Below are 23522 nucleotides of genomic sequence, written 5' to 3'. Positions count from 1 at the left end.
GGGGGTTTATTCCTTTTTTGGGGTGGGGGGGGGAGGGGGTTTTTTTTCTTGGGTATTATGGAAGGCACAAGGTAGAAGAAGGGATGTCCAGCACATACACAGTACAATATATATAGGGGGGAAGGAGAGAGAGGGTTTAGAGTTCCTTCCCTTTTTTTTTTTCTCTCAAAAAATTTCCAGTTCAGCTTGTTAAACTGGTCATTAAGTAAATGCATAAGGAGAGCACAAATACTTTTTGGGTTACACTATAGGGGGGAGTAGTCGGGGGGGGTAGGGGGGGTGGGTTTAGGGTGATGACCGGGGGGGGAGGAGGGAGGGACCAGGGAGGGAAGGGAAGAATGGGGAAATGTACTGTATATATTGTATATATTTGTATAAATAGATTTAACCCACCTTGAACTTTCCCTCCATAATAACAGTCTGCTTGACCCCTGATTATATTAGCAATATAGTCAGGTAGGAAATATGTTAATGTATTGTTTGCACGTCTGTTGACGATAGATCCTTAGCGTATCAGGGGAAGCTGATAGAGAACGCAGGGCCTGAGCGGGAGGGGGGTAGCAAGCCTTAGGACGGAAGAGGGAGCCAACAAGGGGGGGGGGGGTAGTAATATTTTTTTTTTTTTTTTGGGGGGGGGGGGGGGGGTGGGGGGGGGGGCTATTCGAGAGATATTGTAGGGCAGGATTGATATGTGGATATTTTAGGTGATGGGGGGGGAGGGGCCGTTGGGCCACCCCTCTTTTTTTTTTGGGGGGGAGGGGGTTATTCGAGAGACATTGCAGGGCAAAGATTGATCTGTGGATATCTTAGATGCCGGGGGGGGGGGGGGAGGGGCCGTCGGGCCACCCCTCCCTTTTCCTTTTTTTTTTTTTTTTATGGGAGGAGGGGGAATGGGAAGGAAAGAATTCTCTTTTTTTTTTTTCCTTCCTTTTTTTTTTCTTTTTTTTTCCTTCCTTCAGGACCGCTTCATCTACTTTTTATTTTTTTCTTTTCCCTCCTTTTTTCCCATGGAGCAAGTTTTGATCCCTCGGGGAGTCGAGTCGACTAGTATTTTTTGGTGGTTGGAAGGAGCTGCGGGGGGGGGGCGGGGGGGGGGTCACCTTACTGGGAAATGCGCGGGTGAAGGTCCCCTACTAGGTCAACACTCATAGGGTATAGCGAGTGTAAAGCAGTGGCTTATAGATATCTCCGGAGGAAGGGGGGGGGGGGGGGTTTATGATCTCCTCCCCACCGTTCGTTGATATCAAATAGAGTAGGGAAGGGGTGGGTTTTTTGTTTTGGTTGTTTATTTGTTTCCCTTTTCTTTTATTTTCTTTTTTTCCTTTTTTTTTTTTTTTTCTTTCTCTTTTTCCTCTCATCCCTTTCCCCCTCAACCCCCCCGCGGACCCCTAGGTTGCAACTTGATCCGTTTCTGCGGGTTTTTTACTGACTAGGAGATGGATCCCCTGGTAGTGATATCAATAAATGCTAAGGGGTTAAACATACCTGAAAAAAGGAAGATTTTGGTACAAGATTTGAAAAAAAGGAGAAGTAATATCGCTTTGATACAAGAGACCCATTTTAAAACGGGAGGGCCGTTCTGTCTTGTAAGTGGATCATTTCCATGGGTGTATCATGCGACGAATCCAGAGGCCAAAAGAGGAGGAGTTTCTATTTTGATCTCAAAAAACACCCCGTGGTCATTTACAGAATCACTGGTGGACCCAGGGGGGCAGTATTTAGTGCTGAAAGGGACTATAGCAGGCATGGTAACAACCCTGGCCACCTTTTACTCCCCCAATACACAACAAGACAGTTTCTTGAAAAAGTTTTTGGAGGAGCTGGCAGGTTTCCAGGAAGGTCAGTTGTTGTTGGGTGGAGACCTGAATATGCCATTAGACCCAAAGGTAGATACATCAACTGGTGGATCCTCAGTCGCAGGGGGCATTAGGAAAAGAATTCAACATATGTTACAACAGGCGAGATTAATAGATGTATGGAGATTGATGCACCCTGGGGAACGAGACTACTCCTACTACTCTATCCCACATAAGACTTATTCGCGTATAGATTACTATTTTATTCCACATAACCAGCTACACTCGGTAAAAGAGGTTGGAATAGGGGAGATCACGTGGACAGATCACGCCCCAATTTCTTTGAGGTATGCGTTGGCGGACTCCCGGTCCCCGGGGCCTGGACCATGGAGACTGAATGAAAGTTTACTGCAGGTGGAGTCTATTCTAGAGGAGATACGGAGGGAAATTAAGTGGTATTTTGAGACTAATGAGACTTCGGATTGTAATCCGGGCGTGGTTTGGGAGGCCCACAAGGCGGCAATAAGGGGGGTGCTGATGAAGCATGGGGCAAGGATCAAGAGGGAAAGGGAACTAAAGGTAACCACTTTAATGTCAGAAATTGTAGATTTGGAGACAAGACATAAACAATACCCTACTCCAGAGCTAGAACGGGATCTACGGGCGGCACGTAGACAGATCTCAGAAATACTTTTATACAGAGCTAAAAGGGCAATACAAAGTGGTAGAAGGCAGGAATATGAATTTGGGAATAAGAGTGGAAAACAACTGGCAAGCTTACTAAAGGAACAACAGATTAAGACCTACATTCCAATGATTCAGGGGACAGGCGGAGAGAAAATTACGTTACCTAAGGAAATCGCAGGGAGTTTTGGAGAATATTATAGTTCCCTATATAACCTACAAACGAGTTCACAGGATCAGGCGGGAATGGATAACTACATAACTTCCTCGGGTATCCCGAGTTTAACATCAGAAATGAGCCAACAGATGGAAAAACCTATTACAGTAGAGGAATTACAGGAGGCAGTGAAGAAGGGGAAAGGGGGGAAAGCACCCGGGCCGGATGGATATACCATCCAGTATTATAGAGCCTTTTTACCATAGCTGGGCCCATATATGATAAAAATGTTTAATGGTTTAGGGGAATCAGGCTCTTTCCACCCCGACTCACTGAAAGCGGTAATAGCGGTTATTCCTAAAGAAGGAAAGGATCCCTCCCAAAGGGGGAGTTATAGACCGATCTCCTTGTTGAACGAAGATCTAAAGGTTTTCGCTAAGATCCTAGCAGGGAGGGTCCAACAGAACATACCAGGACTTGTCCATAAAGACCAGGTGGGATTTGTCCAGAAGCGGGAGGCCCGAGATAACACGATTAAGACTATGAACCTGATCAATCTGGTTGGCGTTTCCCGAACCCCATGTGTCTTTGTAGGGATGGATGCAGAAAAAGCATTCGACCGGATAAACTGGCAATTTATGTTCTCAGTGCTGAGACACATGGGGTTCGGTAGAAAGATGTTGCAATGGATTGCAAGTAGCTACACACATCCAGTGGCGCAGGTTAGAGTGAACGGAGTTTTGTCGTCACCCTTTAAACTTTCTAACGGGACAAGGCAGGGATGCCCTCTTTCGCCGTTATTGTTTGCTTTGACAGTGGAGCCCCTTTTGAGTAAAATACGGTCGAATACTGGTGTTAAAGGGGTGTCTTTGAGAGGTGCAGAGTACAAATGTTCAGCATACGCAGATGACATGATGTTTAGTTTAACTAGCCCAATGGAATCCCTGCCCAACTTAATACAAGAACTGAGTGAGTATGGAGAGTGGTCAAATTTTAAGATCAACTATGATAAATCAGAGGCAATGGGAGTGGCGGTCTTAGGGAGAGATTTAAAGTTACTGAAATCAAAGTATAGATTCAGATGGTCAGACACCTCCCTTAAGTATTTGGGTACATCCATCCCGGCGGATCTAACACAGGTTTTTAAACTTAATTACGTACCTCTATTGTCTAAAATACGGACCCTCCTGGGCGGATGGCTGAGGGGGTTCCATTCGTGGTTTGGACGATCTAGTATCGTCAAAATGAGTGTGTTGCCCAAGTATCTGTACCTCTTCCAGCCCCTCCTGATCGCAATACCGAAATTCTTTTTTAAGCAAACACAGTCCCTTATTAATAGATTTATTTGGGCGAATAAACGCCCAAGAATTAAGGCTCGGGTAATGTCACTGGCAAAACGGGATGGAGGAATAGCGGTTCCAGATATCTATAGATATTACCAGGCAGCGTTACTATGTCGACTTGTTGATTGGAGCAGACATGCAGGAGACAAATTATGGGCAGGGTTGGAGCAAGATCAGTGTGACTGCATACTACAGAGGGCGGCATGGTGCTACCGGGAGCTCCCAAGTGACATTAAGAAACATCCGTTGATAGGTCCTACTCTCCGGGTGGCTCATAAGCTATTTGCTAGAGGGATACTATCAACGGATGATTCTCCACTATTCCCAATTCTGGGAAACCCACAGTTTAAACCAGGCTGGATGAAAGGACCATTCAGTAAATTAATAGAGCAGGGGTGGTTCCAGGCTTCGCACTTCCTGAAGGAGGGGGCCTGGACTACTCGACAGGAGATGATATCAGGTGAGCTACCCTATCAACTTGATTTTTGGCGGTCTTTACAATTACAACATTATTTCAATACCTTGAAATCCCCAGTTAGTTACGTCCAGACTTTGACAAGGTTTGAGAGGTACTGCAGTGGGGGAGGGACCTTACGGCACCCTTTATCAAGAATTAGAGAGTTACTGAACACCCCAACAGAGGAGTTTCAGATCCCCTTCTTCCATAAATGGGAGCATGAACTGGGGAGACCTTTTACAGATGAACAAAAGAATAAAATAATTCGGAATATTTTTGAAACATCTATGTGTGTAAAGACACAAGAGATGAACTACAAAGTCCTGTCACAGTGGTACCGGACACCAGAGGTATTGAACAAGTGCTACCCAGACATGGTAGATAGATGCTGGAGGTGTGGGAAGAAGGGAGGAACCCTAATGCATATTTTCTGGGCCTGCCCTAAGATTTTAAACTATTGGGGTAGGGTCCGGGAAATAACACAGAGATTTAGTGGGACGCAGCTACCAGACGAATGGTCTTTTTATCTGTTGCAAGATACAGAGATGTCAGCGAGACGATATAAGAGAACAATGACCTGCCATCTTTTAAATGCTGCCCGAGCATGTATAACAGGGACTTGGAAGCAGACATCCCCTCCAACTATAAGGATGTGGCTTAATAGAGTCGAAAATCTGAATAGAATGGAGGATTTGGTTTGGACCTCAAGGCAAAAACGGAAGGTATATTTAGAAGTATGGGCAGAGTGGAACACATTTAGATATTCGGAGGAGGGAAAGGCCTTGATGGACGCGGACTGAGGGAGGGGTGGACCGGGGGGGGGGACCTGATGGGGGGAGGAATTATGAGCTTTTTCTTCCTTTTGTAAAAATTTTTTTTTTTGTTTTGTTTTGTTTTGTTTTGTTGTGTTTTGTTCAGCCTGGGGGGGGTTATAGGGGAGGTAAGGCAGGAGGAACAGATTAGGTGCCCCAAGCCCGACGAGATATGGATCTCCCGTCGGACAGGTGGCAAAAGGGAAGGAGGGCAAAATGGTACGAGGGGATTAGTGGATTTGGGGTAGTAGGGAAGGAACAAGTATAGGAAGAGAGATAATGTAATATATTATGAGACTCTTTTCTTCCCCAAAAGAGATCCACCTCCCCTTTACTTTTTGTTTTCACTTTTTATTACTTGAATTGTTATGAAGATAATACTGTTACTTATGTATCGACTGATTTAAACCAGAGGAATGCCTCCTAGGTTTCTGTATACTCTTGCTTTACTAAAAAAACTAATAAAAGAAGATTGAAAGAAAAGCCTTTGACACAGTCTCATGGTTCTATATTCAGTACACGCTTCAAAAATGGGGGTTTGGATCCCATTTCTTGAAGTTGATTTCATCCCTACACGATAAACCGAAAGCATATATCAAATATTCAGTTTTTAAACCTGACCTATTCCCTACTGAAAGTGGCACCCGTCAAGGATGTCCTCTTTCCCCACTTCTTTTTGCTCTCATCATCGAGCCGTTTGCCCAATTGATTAAATCACCCCAAACATTAAAAGGTATGGAATTAGGCGGATATCATCATAAAGTCTGCCTTTTTGCTGACAATATCTTACTCTTTATGACCTCTCGCCATATCACAGCACCTAATCTCCTTTCTTAGACCATTTTTCACACATTTCAGGTCTAACCGTTAACTACCAAAAATCTCCGGCTGAACTTTGTATGTTGGTCCCCATTGCATGGACCAACATACCTAGGAATACAACTTTGTGCTAAAATAACAAATTAATATTCAGCTAACTTCCCTCTGTTACTGAAATAGGTTACCATATTGTTAACACAATGGCCCTCAACAGGCACAATTAATGTACGGTAATCAAGATGGCTATTTTACCCAAATTTTTATACCTTTTTAGAGTCCTGCCCATTTTAGTACCATCCCATTTCATACAACTTATTCAGCATAGAAATATTTCCTTTATCTGGGGCACAGCTAAACCCCATACCTCTAAATCCACTCTTTGTCTTCCACAACAAAGAGGAGGCTCAGGCCCAGATTCTCAAAGGACTTACGACGGCGGAGTGCCATGTACGCCGTCGTAAGTCCGAATGAGAGCCGTTGTATCTATGCGGTTGATTCTTAGAATCAGTTACGCATAAATTTGGCTAAGATACGAGCGGCGTAAGTCTCTTACATCGTCGTATCTTAGGGTGCATATTTACGCTGGCCGCTAGGTGGTGCTTCCGTAGATTTCCACGTTGAATATGCTAATGAGCTGGATACGCCGATTCACGAACGTACGTGTGCCTGGCGTAGCAAGATATGTTGTTTACGCAAGACATACGCCGGCGTAAAGTTACCCCTCATAAAGCAGGGGTAAGTCATGTGAGGTATGGACGTCGGAAACATACGAACAGCGTCACATTTTACGTCGTTTGCTTAAGTCGTCCGTGAATGGGGCTGGACGTAAGTTACGTTCACGTCGACTAGGCATTGAGCGGGCGTAATTTAATTTGAAAATTCGACGTGATACTGAGCATGCGCGCGCATGCGCCGTTCAAAAAAAGCCTGTCGCATGTTTAAGTGTATGCTCAAACTGAGATACTTAAACCTGCCTAAGATACGACGGCCTGCGCCGTCGCATCTTAGGGTGCAATATTTCCTCTGGCCGCTAGGTGGCGCTTCCATTGGGTTTGGTGTAGAATATGCAAATTAGTAGATACGCTGATTCACGAACGTACGCTTGCCCGTCGCAGTAAAGTTACGCCGTTTCCATAAGAGGTATGCCGGCGTAAAGATAAAGCTGCCCCCTAGGTGGCGTATCCAATGTTAAGTATGGCCGTCATTCCCGCATCGCAATTTGAAAATTTTACGTAGTTTGCGTAACTCGTCCGTGAATGGGGCTGGACGTCAATTATGTTCACGTCTAAACCAATGACGTCCTTGTGACGTCATTTGGAGCAATGCACCCTGGGATATTTTACGGACGGCGCATGCGCAGTTCATTCGGTGCGGGGACGCGCATCATTTAAATTATACACGCCCCCTACCTGCCGAATTTGAATTCCGCCGGGTGATTTACACTACGCCGCCGCAACTTTACAGGCAAGTGCTTTGTGAATAAAGCACTTGCCTGAAATACTTGCGGCGGTGTAACATAAATAAGATACGTTACGCCAGCAGAAAATTCCGCTGATCTTTCTGAATCTGGCCCTTTATCTCCTGTAAGACGGAAGGGGTAGTTTACCTTTTAGAATGTCCATGCAAAATCCAGTATGTCAGAAGAACTAAAAGGGAGCTGTGGAAAAGACTGTGAGCATACACAAAACATAAAAAATGGGTTCCCCAAACATAGCCTATCGCGTCACTATGCTCGCTTTCATAATAAAAACCCCTTCTCATTAAGGGTATGGGGCATAGAGAAGTACAAACCCCATTGGAGGGGTGACAATAAGGTACAAAAGATCAGTCAGGCAGAATCTTGCTGGGTCCATGAATTATGTACTTTAATACCTCATGGGCATAACGTTGACTTTGATCTCAACTGTTTTATTTCCAATTATTAATAGTTTTTATTATCATTCTCCTTTTAATTAATTTTTTATATACATTTAAATATTTTTATTTAATTTTTAATAATCTTAACCACTACTCCATTTACCTGGTATAATTAGAAGATTATTTCTCCAGCCTTGTCATTTTTCTATAAGTATTGATGTCCGGTCTTAGTCCATCATATTTATTAATTATTGTAATATGAGTATTTATTATGGTTGATTAACACACTGATTTTTTTTGCATATTTTGGCACATTGACATTTTGAATAATGCATTTGTTATGACATCTGTTATTTGCATCACTAAGTTGCTATCATATTGTTCACACACACACACACACACACACACATACCATATGTTTGAACACTTAGGTAGATATCTTGTTTATTCTCTTACTTTTGTTTATTATCACATTAGTTCACTATTTAAAAGAACAGTGCACCATTAACCATTTCTATTACTTTATCCCTTCCAAGATTTGAGTTGCAGCAGTTTCATACCAGACTAGCGCGGATATATTTTTACTTATGAGCAAGAGTTTTCAATGAATATGTAAGGGCTGCATAAGTGGCCACACCTCTTTAGTATCAAATGTTTTATAGCTGAAAGCTTTTTAGGACCTAAACACACATCTCTATTTTCAATGCATAGGGCAGGCTAGTAATTAAAAAGTGCAGTGATGACCAAGTTGCTGTATTCTCTTATGGAACATTAAGTTAAGCTCACTGTGCTGTAACCCCCTTGTGTTTTGTTTATTTTTTGATAACACACCTAGCTGTATGCACAGATGGCTGTTTTTGCCTGCTGGTGCTGTCCACCTAGGCTTTGTGTGCATGTATACCATATATATTTCAACTGAGGTAGAATCTAAAAGCCTTTGCTGGTTTAAAAAGCTGGTTTTATTAAAGAGAATTAATAATAACTTACTTGTCGTTTTTTATGTGTTCATAAAGGCGCTTAAACTGTCTTAACTGAAAAGACAATATTCCCATCAAAATAACCACCATTAGCAGAAAAGGATAAATACGACGTCGAACCAGATTCTGCATTTCAGCAGTGACACCTGTAAGTTAAACCAATATATTTATAATAATTGCAACACGAAAAACATTGAATAAGTATAAAAATTAGTCATGTATAAAAACACCTCTGCAGCAAAAAAAAAAAAAAAAAATGCTCCATCATTTTCAGTGCAGTGGAAGTGTGCATTGCAGGAATTGCAAGCTTAACCCCTTATTAAACCTGACTTAAAGCATCTGTAAAGTTTATGAAACCAAGATGGGGGTATAGCTAAAGGATCATATATACATAAAAATGTCACATTTATTATAATAAAAGCATTTCAAATATAAATTTGGAGAGTTTATTTCCTGCAATCACATGACTGCAATACCTCCAGATCAGAAGGGCTGAGCATAGCGAGGGGCGTGTTCTCTTATGTAGAAAGTGATCCTCCTCTGTGATTGACCACTGAGCAATCTGTACAGCAGGCGGATCAGTACGGCGGGGGGTAGCAACTGCTAAACAATGCCCTGTGTGGCTCTCTGCAGCAGCTGGAGGGAGAGGCACAGACCAGTGTTGCCAACCAGTGAAACAACCAATAGCGCTGCTCATCTCAGTGGAAGAGAGTGACTACTGATAAGTTAATCTGCCTCCCACCACCTCCTTAGCCAATCAGCATACATCTCTAAACCGCCCCTTACCCAGCCTGCCACATTTTGACAAGATGCTGGCGGCCAGAGCCAGGATGAAGATGATCCAACATACCAGAGTATAGGCTCCCTGCTAGAAGGAGGTATGATCACATTTAAATCAAACAAATCATGCAGCTCCCACACAAGACTTTACACAAATAGCTCTATGGAAACACCTGATGATTGTCACTAACATGTCACACACATGTAATGCCAGCTGTAGAAGTCTAATCATCATCAGTGTGTTCTCCTGTCCTGTGTGCAGTATGCAAAATGACCACATTGATCAGGGATTAAGGATACGAAGCATTTGATACAGTTACTTGATACCATTGTATTGGACGGTAGCTCAATATATATGGCTACAGCTGACGTCTCATCTCTCTACACAATCATCAACCATAAGGAAACCATACAAGCAACAAATTGGGCATTTAATGGCCTTAGTGACCTCAAAAATGCACACAAAAAAGTTCATTGCTAATTGCCTGGAATATAGTCTAGATCATAACTATTTTCGGTATGGAATTTATTATTTTAAGCAAATCTGTGGCATAGCAATGGGCGCGTAATATGCACCAAGTGTGGCTAACTTATATATGGCGGAATGGGAAGCAGATGTTTTATACAACAAAAAACCACACCAATTACTTTTATATAAACGTTTTATTGATGACATTTTAATTATTTGGTCAAGAGATAGGGAGAGTTTAATTGATTTTGGTTTTTATTTGAACACAAATGAAAAAAACATTAAACTTACTTGGGAGATAAGTGATGAAAAAAATCAACTTTCTGGATTTGGAAATTACCAAAGAAGGAGCAAAATTGATAACACAGACACATTTTAAAACAGTAGATAGAAATAGTTATCTACCTCTGGATAGTTGTCATCACACTCCCTGGCTGGACAACATACCAAAGGGCCAGCTTCTAAGATTAAGAAGAAATTGCACCAAGACGGATGTATTTCTGAAACAAGCAGATTTTATCGGCAAGAGGTTTGTTGAGAAGGGCTATAAACAAGAATTTATCAAGAAAAAAATACAAGATGTCGCTGCTCTGGAAAGAGATACGCTAATTCAGGACTCCATAAGAAGTAATACCTTTGCCCTTGACAATGGACTATAGTGTGCAACATAAACAAGTTGAAACAATCTGTAGGAAGTATTGGCACATTGTGAAAGCTGACCGCCACTTGGCATCCATACTTCCAGAAAAACCTTTGTTTACATACAGAAGGGCTCCCACTTTAAGGGATATAATTGCAAGAAATGTATTGGACCCTCCAGAGAAGAAAAGTTTAAATTTTTTTAATGAAAAACCCTTGTAAGACATGTTTTACATGTAGGCATACCAAAGAGAGTAAAAAGAAAAAATAAACTTTTAAATCTAGTTTTACAGGGAAGGAGTACAAAATTAAAGATTTTGGGCCAGATTCACAAAGAGTTACGCCGGCGTATCAGTAGATACACCGACGTAACTAGCAATCTAAGCCCATCGCATTTTTAAGTGTATGCTCAAACTGAGATACACTTAAACCTGCCTAAGATACGACGGCCTGCATCGTTTTATTTTAGGGTGCAATATTTCCGCTGGCCTATAGATGGCGCTTCCATTGAGTTTGGCGTAGAATTAAGGGATTTTTAATACAGCTTACCTGTAAAATCCTTTTCTTGGAGTACATCACGGGACACAGAGCAGCATATTCATTACTATGTGGGTTATATGGAGTACCTTCAGGTGATGGACACTGGCAATCTCAAACAGGAAGTGCCCCTCCCTATATAACCCCCTCCCATAGGAGGAGTACCTCAGTTTTGTAGCAAGCAGTATGCCTCCCAAAATGGTCCTCATAAGAGGGGTGGGAGCTCTGTGTCCCGTGATGTACTCCAAGAAAAGGATTTTACAGGTAAGCTGTATTAAAAATCCCTTTTTCTTTCTCGTACATCACGGGACACAGAGCAGCATATTCATTACTATGTGGGATGTCCTAAAGCAATGCTTTACTGAGGGGAGGGAGACATCTTCCCAAGACACAAGGATTTAATTCAGAGATACTCTCAAATAATAATAAATCCAACTTAGTTGAGAAAATTAAATTTAAACTTAAATTTTAACTCAAGGGTGCCCCCGATTCTGAGGGTCTTAAATCGCAGCCCTGCCTGCCCAAAGGCTGTATCTGTATTCCTTCTTACGTCCACCTGGTAAAATTTTGTAAACGTGTGGACTGAAGACCAGGTTGCGCCTTGCATACTTGAGCCATAGAGATCTGATGGTGTGCTGCCCAGGAGGCGCCCATGGCCCTGGTAGAATGGGCCTTTACTGACAACGGAGGAGGCAACCTCTTCAAGCCGTAGGCCTGAATAATTAACTGTTTAATCCATCTCGAAATGGTGGATTTTGCAGCTGCCTGCCCCTTCTTGGGCCCATCTGGCAAAATGAACAACACATCTGTTTTCCGAATCTTCTCTGTAGCTTTAAGATAGGCCTTCATGGCCCTGACAATATCCAAGGTATGCAGCAACCCTTCCTTTCTGGAAGTGGGCTTCGGAAAAAAGGATGGTAATACCAAATCCTGGTTCAGGTGAAAACTGGATATAACCTTTGGTAAAAAGGAAGGATGAGGACGGAGAACCACCCTGTCCTTATGCAGAATAAGATATGGCTCCTTACAAGATAAGGTTGCCAATTCTGACACTCTTCTGGCGGAAACTATGGCGACCAGAAATACCAACTTCCTTGTTAGTAAAACCAAAGGAACTTCAGCCAACGGCTCAAAGGGTTGTTTCTGTAGAGTTGACAGAACAAGATTCAAGTCCCACGGACAAAGTGGTGACTTAACCGGAGGATTAATACGCAAGACCCCCTGAATGAAGGTCTTAACCAGCGAGTGGGTGGCCAGCGGCCTCTGAAACCACACTGACAAAGCTGAAATCTGTCCCTTGATTGTGCTTAATGCCAGGCCTTTATCCACTCCTAGCTGGAGAAAACTTAATACTCTATCAATGGTATATTTACGGGAAAGCCATTTCTTGGACTCGCACCAGCCTACATAGGCCCTCCAAACCCTGTAATAAATTACTCTGGAGACTGGCTTTCTAGCCTTAATCAGGGTAGAGATTACTTGTCTAGATAGACCTCTACCCCTAAGAATCAGGGATTCAGCCGCCAGGCCGTCAAATTTAGACGCCGTAATGCAGGGTGGAGGATCGGGCCTTGTGAGAGTAGGTCTGGTCGTAGAGGAAGCGTCCAAGGGTCTCCCACTGACATCTTTAGGATTAGTGAGTCCCATGCCCTTCTGGGCCATGCTGGAGCTATCAGAATGACTGGCTTGTGCTCCACCCTGATCCTGCGTAACAGGCGGGGTAGTAACTGAAGCGGGGGGAAGGCATATAGAAGATTGAACTGATGCCAAGGGCAAACTAACGCATCGGTCCCGCAGGCCATAGGGTCCCGAGTCCGGGACATGAACCTGTCTAGCTTCTTGTTGAGCCTTGATGCCATGATATCCACGTCCGGCATTCCCCACCTCTGGCAAATTATCTGAAATATTTGCGGATGCAGAGACCATTCCCCCTGGCGACAGAGTCTGACGACTCAAGAAGTCCGCCTGCAGGTTGTCCACCCCGGGAATGAATATTGCCGATATGCAGGGCACATGATTCTCTGCCCATAGGAAAATTAAGCTCACTTCTCTCTGAGCTGCTTGACTCTTGGTTCCCCCTTGGTGATTTATATATGCCACAGCCGTGGCATTGTCTGATTGTATCCTCACCGGGAACCCCTGTAATTTGGAGGTCCAAGCCTTGAGGGCTAGCCGAGCAGCTCTGAGCTCCAAGATATTGATGGGCAATTGACTCTCCTCCTGTGCCCAAGTACCTTGGCGATTGCCACCATCCAAGATCGCTCCCCAGCCCTTCAGGCTGGCATCTGTGGTCACTATCTTCCAGGTCACGGGGCTGAAAGATTTTCCCTTCAGTAGATTCTGAGGGTCTAACCACCAACACAGACTCTGCCGGACTCTTGATGAGAGTGGCAAAGGAAATTCCAAGGCCTGTGGCCTTTTGCTCCATGCTGACAGAATGGCTGCCTGCAGGACGCGAGTGTGGCTTTGAGCGTATGGCACCGCTTCGAAGGTGGCCACTAGCTTGCCTAGTAATCGCATGCATAGGCGAATCGTTGGTTCTCTCTTGCTTAGAACCAGATGTATCAATTCTTTGATAGCCTCGACCTTTATTCGAGGCAGGAACACCTTTTGCTGTTCCGTGTCTAATGACATGCCGAGATATTCCAACCTCTTTGTGGGTTGGAAAGCTGATTTTTCTCGGTTTAGGACCCAGCCGAACCTTTCTAGGTATCGAACCGTGAGAGCCACTGCTCGTTCCAGGCCAGGAGACGAGTGATCTATGATTAGAAGGTCGTCCAGGTATGCTAGGACAGTGATCCCTTGGATTCTTAGGTTGGCTAGAATTGGAGCTAGGACCTTGGTGAATACTCGAGGAGCCGTAGCCAACCCGAAAGGGAGTGCCACAAATTGAAAATGACGCCGAGCCACCGTGAAGCGTAGAAACTTTTGATGTGGCTGAAAAATTGGCACATGAAGGTAAGCATTCTTTATGTCTATGGATGCCAGAAAGTCGTCTTTCTGGAGTGCGGCGGCTGCCGATCGTACGGATTCCATCCGGAATGAGCGTACTTTTAAGTACGCATTTAATCCCTTTAAGTCCAAGATTGGCCTGACATCGCCGTTGGGCTTTGGGATGATGAACAGATTGGAGTAGAACCCTAGCCCCTGTTCTTGGGCTGGTACTTCTACTATCACGCCTTGGTAAAGCAAATGATTTAATGCCGCCATTAAGGCGGCCTTCTTTGTCGGCTCGACTGGCACTCTCGACTCCTGATAATGAGGTGGAGGGATTCTTAGAAATTCTAATTTGTAGCCTGTGGCCACGGAAGACCGGACCCACTTGTCGGGAATGTCGGGAATATATATACAGGCCCGGACTGGGACAAAAAATAGGCCCGGGCATTTTAGACTGAGCAGCCCGGGGGGGGGGGGGACGCGGCGGGGGTTAATGATGGAATGCCCGCACAGAGAGAGAGACTGCTCCACATTTGTGGCACAGAGAGAGAAATCACTCCACATTGCTGGAACAGAGAGAAATCGTTGGACATTTCCCATTGTTGTACTGAAGTCAGTTGATAGATCGGAGTCTGTATAACCAGTCTGCACATTGATAGATTGAAATTTCTGCTGAACTGGCAGATTTTCAATCTATTTATGATGGCCTAAGTCCACCAGTCTCTGAGTTTAATAATATCCTCAAATCTTCTGAAAGGGGTTCTCAACTTAGGTTTAGAAATTCACTTTGAACTCCACCTTATTTCCAGAACTCTCATTATGTATTAGATGTGCAAAGAATAAGGTGAGAGAACATCTAATACCTATACAGAGTAATGAAAGTAAGGTGGAGTACAAAGTGAAATATCTGGAGGGACTGGCTGAGGTTAAAACAGGCAGGGAGGAAATTAGGCATCACCTCCTTACTGTCTGTCAAATGCCTCTGAAAAGTGACCTGAGAATTGATAACTTTTCAGTGGAGTATCTGTGAGTGCAAGCCTTTTGGCTCACACTGGTGCTCAACATTTTTTTGGGGGGAAGCAATCAAACTGAACAAAAACATCAAATGCAGCCACTGTGCCCCATTATATGCAGCCACTGTGCCCCATCAAATGCAGCCACTGTGCCCCATCAAATGCAGCCACTGTGCCCCATTATATGCAGCCACTGTGCCCCATTATATGCAGCCACTGTGCCCATCAAATGCAGCCACTGTGCCCCATAAAATGCAGCCACTGTGCCCCATCAAATGCAGCCACTGTGCCCCATTTTTAAGCAGCCACTGTGCCCCATTAAATGCAGCCACTGTGCCCATCAAATGCAGCCACTTTGTCCCATCAAATGCAGCCATTGTGCCCCATCAAATGCAGCCACTTTGTCCCATCAAATGCAGCCATTGTGCCCCATCAAATGCAGCCACTGTGCTACATCAAATGCAGCCACTGTGCCCCATCAAATGCAGCCACTGTGGCCAGTGGACAATCTACAACTTGTGGCAGGTGACGTGGCCAGGTGATTTGGCAAGTGGATAATCCACTTGTGGCAGGTGACGTGACAAGTGGACAATCCACAACTTGTGGCAGGTGTCGTGGTCAGGTGACGTGGCAAGTGGACAATCCACAACTTGTGGCAGGTGACGTGGCCAGTTGACGTGGCAGGTGACGTGGCCAGGTGATGTGGCAGGTGACGTGGCCAGGTGACGTGGCCAGGTGACGTGGCAAGTGGACAATCCACAACTTGTGGCAGGTGACGTGGCCAGGTGACGTGGTCAGTGGACAATCCACAACTTGTGGCAGGTGACGTGGCCAGGTGATTTGGCAAGTGGATAATCCACTTGTGGCAGGTGACGTGACAAGTGGACAATCCACAACTTGTGGCAGGTGACATGGCCAGTTGACGTGGCAGGTGACGTGGCCAGGTGATGTGGCAGGTGACGTGGCCAGGTGACATGGCAAGTGGACAATCCACAACTTGTGGCAGGTGACGTGGTCAGGTGACGTGGCCAGTGGACAATCCACAACTTGTGGCAGGTGGCGTGGCCAGGTGACATGGCAGATGACGTGGCAAGTGGACAATACACAACTTGAGGCAGGTAATGTGGCAAGTGGACAATCCACAACTTGTGGCAGGTGACGTGGCCAGTTGACGTGGCAGGTGACGTGGCCAGTGGACATTCCACAACTTGTGGCAGGTGACGTGGCCAGGTGATGTGGCAGGTGACGTGGCCAGGTGACGTGGCCAGGTGACATGGCAAGTGGACAATCCACAACTTGTGGCAGGTGAGGTGGCCAGGTGACGTGGCCAGTGGACAATCCACAACTTGTGGCAGGTGGCGTGGCCAGTTGACGTGGCAGGTGACGTGGCCAGTGGACATTCCACAACTTGTGGCAGGTGACGTGGCCAGGTGATGTGGCAGGTGACGTGGCCAGGTGACGTGGCCAGGTGACGTGGCCAGTGGACAATCCACAACTTGTGGCAGGTGACGTGGCCAGGTGACGTGGCCAGTGGACAATCCACAACTTGTGGCAGGTGACGTGGCCAGTGGACAATCCACAACTTGTGGCAGGTGACAAGGCCAGGTGACGTGGCAAGTGGACAATCCACAACTTGTGGTAGGTGACGTGGCCAGGTGATGTGGCAGGTGACGTGGCCAGGTGACGTGGCCAGTGGACAATCCACAACTTGTGGCAGGTGACGTGGCCAGGTGACGTGGCCAGTGGACAATCCACAACTTGTGGCAGGTGGCGTGGCCAGGTGACATGGCAGATGACATGGCAAGTGAACAATACACAACTTGAAGCAGGTGACGTGGCAAGTGGACAATCCACAACTTGTGGTAAGTGACGTGGCCAGGTGATGTGGCAGGTGACGTGGCCAGATCACGTGGCCAGTGGACAATCCACAACTTGTGGCAATTGACGTGGCCAGTTGACGTGGCAGGTGACGTGGCCAGTGGACAATCCACAACTTGTGGCAGGTGACGTGGCCAGGTGACATGGCAGGTGATGTTGCCAGGTGACGTGGCAGGTGACGTGGCCAGGTGACATGGCAAGTGGACAATCCACGACTTGTGGAAGGTGACGTGGCCAGGTGACATGGCAGGTGACGTGGCCAGGTGACGTGGCCAGTGGACAATCCACAACTTGTGGCAGGTGACGTGGCCAGGTGATTTGGCAAGTGCATAATCCACTTGTGGCAGGTGACGTGGCAAGTGGACAATCCACAACTTGTGGCAGGTGACGTGGCCAGTTGACGTGGCCAGTGGACAATCCACAACTTGTGGCAGGTGATGTGGCCAGGTGACGTGGCAGGTGACGTGGCCAGGTGACATGGCAAGTGGACAATCCACAACTTGTGGCAGGTGACGTGGCCAGGTGACGTGGCCAGTGGACAATCCACAACTTGTGGCAGGTGGCGCACTCAGTGGCCTTTTTGCAGGACATTAGAGCAGCCCAGGGGGCAAATGCATTCTTGCAACCCAGCCCAGTCCGCCCCAAGGGCCTTGGTACACCTCTGGGTAGAAGTGACATGCGGGCCGCCGAGGGCCGTTCGCGGGCCACCGAGGGCCGTTCGCGGGCCGCGGTTGACCCGCGGGCCGCCAAGGGTCATTCGCGGGCCGCTACCGGCCCGCGGGCCACCGGGCATATGCCCGGTATGCCCTATGGCTAGTCCGGGCCTGTATATATATATAAAATCACATATTGTATAATTTTCATATTTCACATGAGAGAAGCCATTTTGGCTCTAAAGTTGAATTTAAGTTCATAGCTCATGATTAGACAAGTTGTTTTTCTGTCTTACTATGAGACAGAATGTCTTATCTGTATCTTTATCCCAGACCATAAATTCAAAGGTTTGACACTTATAGATAAGGGGAGTTGGTACAGACTTACACAGACAGGCCCGGATTCACGTAGAAGCGCGTATCTTTGTGCGGGTGTAACGTATCCTATTTACGTTACGCCTCCGCAACTTTGACAGGCAAGTGCCGTATTCTCAAACCAAAGTTGCGGCGGCGTAGCGTAAGCCCGCATAATTAAAATGTGGTAGATGTGGGCGTGTGTTATGTAAATTTAATGTGACCCCACGTAAATGACGCTTTTTATGAACTGCGCATGCGCCATCTGTGAAAGTATCCCAGTGCGCATGCTCCAAATTAACCCGCAAGAAGCCAATGCTTTCGACGTGAACATAAATGACGCCCAGCCCTATTCGCGAATGACTTACGCAAACGGCGTAAAACGTGAAAAATTTGACACTGGCCCGATGTCCATACTTAACATTGGTACGCCTTATGCATCTTTTCTGTCTTTTTCCCTGCGGTTAGTTCAGGTTTCCATCCAGCACCAGCGAGCGCACGTTGGTCAGCGAGTGCACGTATATCGTCTTGTTGAGCACCTGTGTATTGTCTTGATTTTCTCACACCAATGCAAGAACCAGTCCAAGTTCTCAAACTAGACCAAGCATCAGTAGCAGACTTATCTATGTGGGACAACTTCCCCACCTGATAGAACAGCATTTCAATCTTTATCCCGGCAGTGTCAGCCGAGCCACCAAGGGCTTTTGCGGCCATTTTTTCGGTCGCCACTGGTTCTCCAAACCTTGGCCCCCAGAAATTCTCTTAAATTTCTGCTTCACCCAGTCTTCATCACGCCTCGTGCTGTACCCCATCGTGGCAGCTGCCCAGGTCTGGGGCCACACTTGAACAGGACAGACAGTGTTCTTCACCACAGACAATCAGGCCACAGCCGACATCATCAATTAAGGTAGATCTAAGTCACTCCCCATCACGTCCGTCCTGTGCAGGCTCGCGCAGCTGTCACTCCGTCACCAGTTTAATATCTTCTGTAGACATATTCCAGGCAAATGCAAAATCACAGCTGATGCTCTGTCCCATTCCAACCTTACTTTGTTTTTCCAGCAAGAGCCTGGAGCCGACCCAACAACTATCCCTGTCCCACCCTGGTCATTGCTGACGATGGACTGAAGTGGCATCTCACCAACTCAACCCAGCTTATTAACCACTCCTTGGCACGCAACACACTGAAGGCCTATCGTACTGCTTAGAACACTAACCGCTAATTTTTGGCCCCTTGCCCCGGAGCAGCAATAGGCAACGTTAGACACGTCCTAGCCTTCATATCGTATTGCCACACGCAGCTGACCCTTTCTCACAATACTATCACGCCATATCTAGATGGTGTCCAACATTTCCTGTCCCTGCAGGACCCCAGTAAACAGTCAATATTCTCGAGCCCATGCAGTCAAGTCCCTCCTACAGGGCATACAGAAGCACCAACCTGTAGTCAGTGGCAAGCGTCTACCTTTCAAGAGTGCTCTCTTTAGGGACATGTCTGAAATCCTTACTCGTTCCCCGTTTAGGGCTTTGCCCAGCATAGTCACCCAAACAGCCATCTACCAGGCCTTCTACGGTTCCCTACGACCTAGTGAATTTACAGTCAGTGGCTCCGGCAGTCAGACACTGCTCCAACGCCACCCGACTCGCTTTTGAACCACTACACTCTCATAGTCTGCAAACGCAACAAACCAGCCCCAGGGGTTGACATCAACCTGTTTCAGACTAACAACGCCTGATGCCCAGTGACGGTGCTCGACTACTGCTACATCTACCCAGTCAATCTGATGGTAGCTTGTTGCTACCCTTTCTAAACCAGCTCCCTGAGTGGCAGCCAGTTTGTCAAGCATGTCAGAATCCTCCTAAGCAACTTGGGCTTCAAACCCCAGTCAGTTCTCTGGACATTCTTTCCGAATTAGAGCAGCGTCAGCTGCCTCCCAACAGGGAGTACAGACCACGTAATCAAGATACCAGGCTGATGGAAGTCTCCTTGTTTTGCCACATACATCCCAAATCCTCAGGAAGAAATGGCACAAGCCTTTACCAAGCTGGCTCAATAAATACAAAAAATCAATAAAAGCTATTTCCCTATCTGAGTCTTTTGCCCCCTTTTCTTGGCATACTGACCAGACCACCAAGGCACACTTCAGGTCTATTTATGTTGTAAGTCTTGTCACGTGTTTATGTGATCCACATCTCTCTCGATCAGAGGGTAACGACCATAAATAAGAAGGCCAGTATGGTGGCCTGAGTTTATGGGAGGAGCCCGGAGGGTATTTAAGCAGCCCACTCACACATGCTCTTTGTCGGTTCAGTGTGCGGTACTACACGTCACTGGGCCGACTCTTCCCAGCTCACCTCATGTCCGTGAGTCTGCGCATTCGACGCCCTTCCCTTTTTCAGGGCACTTCTCAGCATATCCTTCTTCAATTAACTACCCATTACTTACTTTGGGTATGCCCCCTTTTCTTGGCATACTGACCAGACCACCAAGGCACACTTCAGGTCTATTTATGTTGTAAGTCTTGTCGCGTGTTTATGTGATCCACATCTCTCTCGGTCAGAGGGTAACGACCACAAATCAATCATATAATGTGCCCGCAGCTTAGTTTCGTTTTAAAACTAGTTTCATGTTTCTGTGAAGTACAGAGACACACAGAACAAAAACAAACAAACACAGGGCAGTGTTTGTTTTTAAAATGAATCTGATTGGTTCTTTTTTTTTTTCACTTCAGACTCCACCGTTGTACGCTCATGCTCTTTTGCCAGCCCTTAGTGTCTCTATTTTGGTATCACATCATTAGTGACATTTCTTCCTTTTTACTCTCTCTTCTTTTCTTTTTTTTTCCCAATGCACATAGGAAAGAAAAAGAATACAATTCCAGTTGTTCCCTCTTCCCCTGCCCCCCCTCACCTTCCCCTGCCCCCCCCCTCACCCCTCCCGTCCATCTCACCATAAACAGTCCCTTATACCCCTGTTTCTCTCAAATTTTCGTCTCAGAGTAACCCTTATGTATCTACACGTAGGTTTTTGGCGTAGCTCCATGACTTCTTAAAAGCCCTCAGGTTGTCCCGTTTCTTAATTTGGCTCATGTTGTTACCCTCTATGCCCTCTCTCAGCTCTTCCATTCTATATGTCTCTTCGACTACATCAATCCATTCCCAAATCATGGGGCATTCCACCTCTTGCCACTTCCTGGGTATTAGTCTCTTAGCTGCGTTAAAGCGGAGTTCCGGCCACAATTTCACTTTTTAAATATAAATACCCCTGTAATACACAAGCTTAATGTATTCTAGTAAAGTTAGTCTGTAAACTAAGGTCTGTTTTGTTAGGCTGTTACAGCATTTAGACACTTTATAAAATAGAAATTGACTGGGGCCATCTTAAGTGTGGGCATCATGAAGCCAGACTGTATGACTTCCTGGATTTCAGCCTTGCAGATCTCGCACATGCTCAGTGCTGCACAAGCAGTGTCAGATCAGGTTTCAGCACCTGTGCTGTCCAAGTCACATGATTCTTTGAGACTGAGGAGTGCACAGACTCCTGGAAAGTTACATCCACTACATTCCCAGGAGTCTGTGCGGTGTAGGTTAGGAAGCATTAAGCACCTAGGTGCAGGAAGTGGGAAGATTAACTATTCTGCCTAGCAACAACACTTTGAAGGCATCTAAAAAAAAAAAAATAATTTGTAAAGGACTAATGACATTTTTTTAAAACTACTGATGTAATGTTATATTTATGGGTGGAACTCCACTTTAAGTAAATGCGGTACTAGGGTTTTCTTATAGCTTTTAATACCTTCTTCCCCCCATGGAAGAGGACTGTCCATGGATCCATCTTGATTTTTTTCCTTTGTTATCTCTTCTACAAATCCCAGTATTTTCTCCCAATATTTCCTAACTTTAGGGCACTCCCACCATAGGTGGGCCATGGTTCCGCAGCCCCTCCAGCAATCTCCTGATTGCCCATCGTTAAATTTGAAACTAATTTCTGCTGTACGGCTGTCCACCGCTGAGGTATGTGTCAGATTCAACATTTTCTCAATTGTGGTCCTATCCCGCTGCGTGCCTAATTCTCTTTCCCATTTTTTAATAAATGGAGGTATACTCTGCTCATCCATCTCCAATAGGATCCTATAAAGCTTTGATATAGAGCCTTTAGTTCCCTCCGTGGAACATAGTTTTTCCAATTCCGTCAACTGTTCACCTGACCTTAGTGGTTGCGGTAGTTTCTGAATATAGTGGTTTAACTGTTGATACCTCCATTTATTAATTTCCATGAGATTCTTTTTTAATTTTAACTCCTGTAGTGTTATTAAGTGTCCTCCTTTAATTATGTCCCTTAATTGTGCAGTATCATTTTTAATCATTTCCCCCTACCTGGTGCAAAATAATCATTATTTTTCAGTGCTATAAGGAGTGAGTTATATTCCTTCTCCATTTTTTTGTAAACAGTGTCCCATATTTTAAGTGCATTTTTTGTTATCTCGTGTGTATTCGTGTCTAGTGCCCTAAATTGGGGAGGGTTCCAAATGATCTTTTCCAACCTCACCTTTGATCGTTCGTTTTCTAAGCAAACCCACCTTTTTTCCTTGTTGACTCTGGCCCATTCCACCACCCTCGACAATACGACTGCATCATAATATTTTTTTAAATCTGGTACTGCAAGTCCCCCCTTATTTTCCAGTTGTTTTAAAGTCTGGAGAGAGATTCTGTGTTTCTTATTTCTCCATATATAATTCATGATCAATTTTCTGAGAGTTGTAAACAATATTTTTGGCAAAGTTATGGGGATCATCTGAAATTTATATAAAATTTTTGGTAGTAATACCATTTTACAGAAATTAATTCGTCCTATCCACGAGATCGATCTATTTTTTACCCTTTTTATTTCTACTTTGATTTCATCTAATAGTGGTATAAAATTAATCTCGTAGATCTTTTTAATTGAGTTTGCAAGATGGATCCCTAGGTATTTAAGTTCCTTTACCCAGGGAAATTGGTACTCCGCTTTTAACAGTTGCTCATCTTTCCAGTTTATGTTTACATTCAGTATTTCTGTTTTGGCTACGTTTAATTTAAAGTTTGATATTTCTCCGTACTGCCTACATAGATTTAACAAGTTCGGGATTGATGTTTTAGGATTTACTAAATAGAAGAGGCCGTCGTCTGCAAATGCAGAAAGTTTATGTTCATCCTCTTCTATTTTGACTCCTTTTATGTCCGGGCATTTACGGATCCTTGCCAATAGGGGTTCTAAGGATAGTACAAACAGGAGTGGCGATAGGGGGCAGCCTTGCCTTGTTCCGTTTTTCATTGTGAAGGCTTGGGAGAGATCTCCATTTATTTTTATCCTGGCCGTT

General features: G+C 45.3%; 1 protein-coding gene across 4 annotated transcripts in view; it reads right to left on the bottom strand.

Moving 5' to 3' along the window:
- The window catches only part of MARCHF6 (membrane associated ring-CH-type finger 6), a 1325445-nt gene that overhangs the window by 19174 nt on the left and 1282749 nt on the right, over positions 1 to 23522 (bottom strand). For 3 of the 4 annotated variants that reach the window (XM_040351966.1, XM_040351964.1, XM_040351965.1), the window contains one exon: positions 8913 to 9048. In XM_040351966.1, coding sequence (XP_040207900.1) covers positions 8913 to 9048 — 136 coding nt within the window. Of the gene's footprint in view, positions 1 to 8908; positions 9049 to 23522 lie in introns of those variants that run through there. The other variant, XM_040351967.1, reaches the window with a different exon arrangement.

The sequence above is a fragment of the Rana temporaria genome, chromosome 5 (assembly GCF_905171775.1).
Source record: "Rana temporaria chromosome 5, aRanTem1.1, whole genome shotgun sequence".
Taxonomy (NCBI): domain Eukaryota; kingdom Metazoa; phylum Chordata; class Amphibia; order Anura; family Ranidae; genus Rana; species Rana temporaria.
The sequence above is the reverse complement of the archived record's forward strand: the minus strand, read 5'-3'. Positions and strand labels throughout refer to the sequence as shown.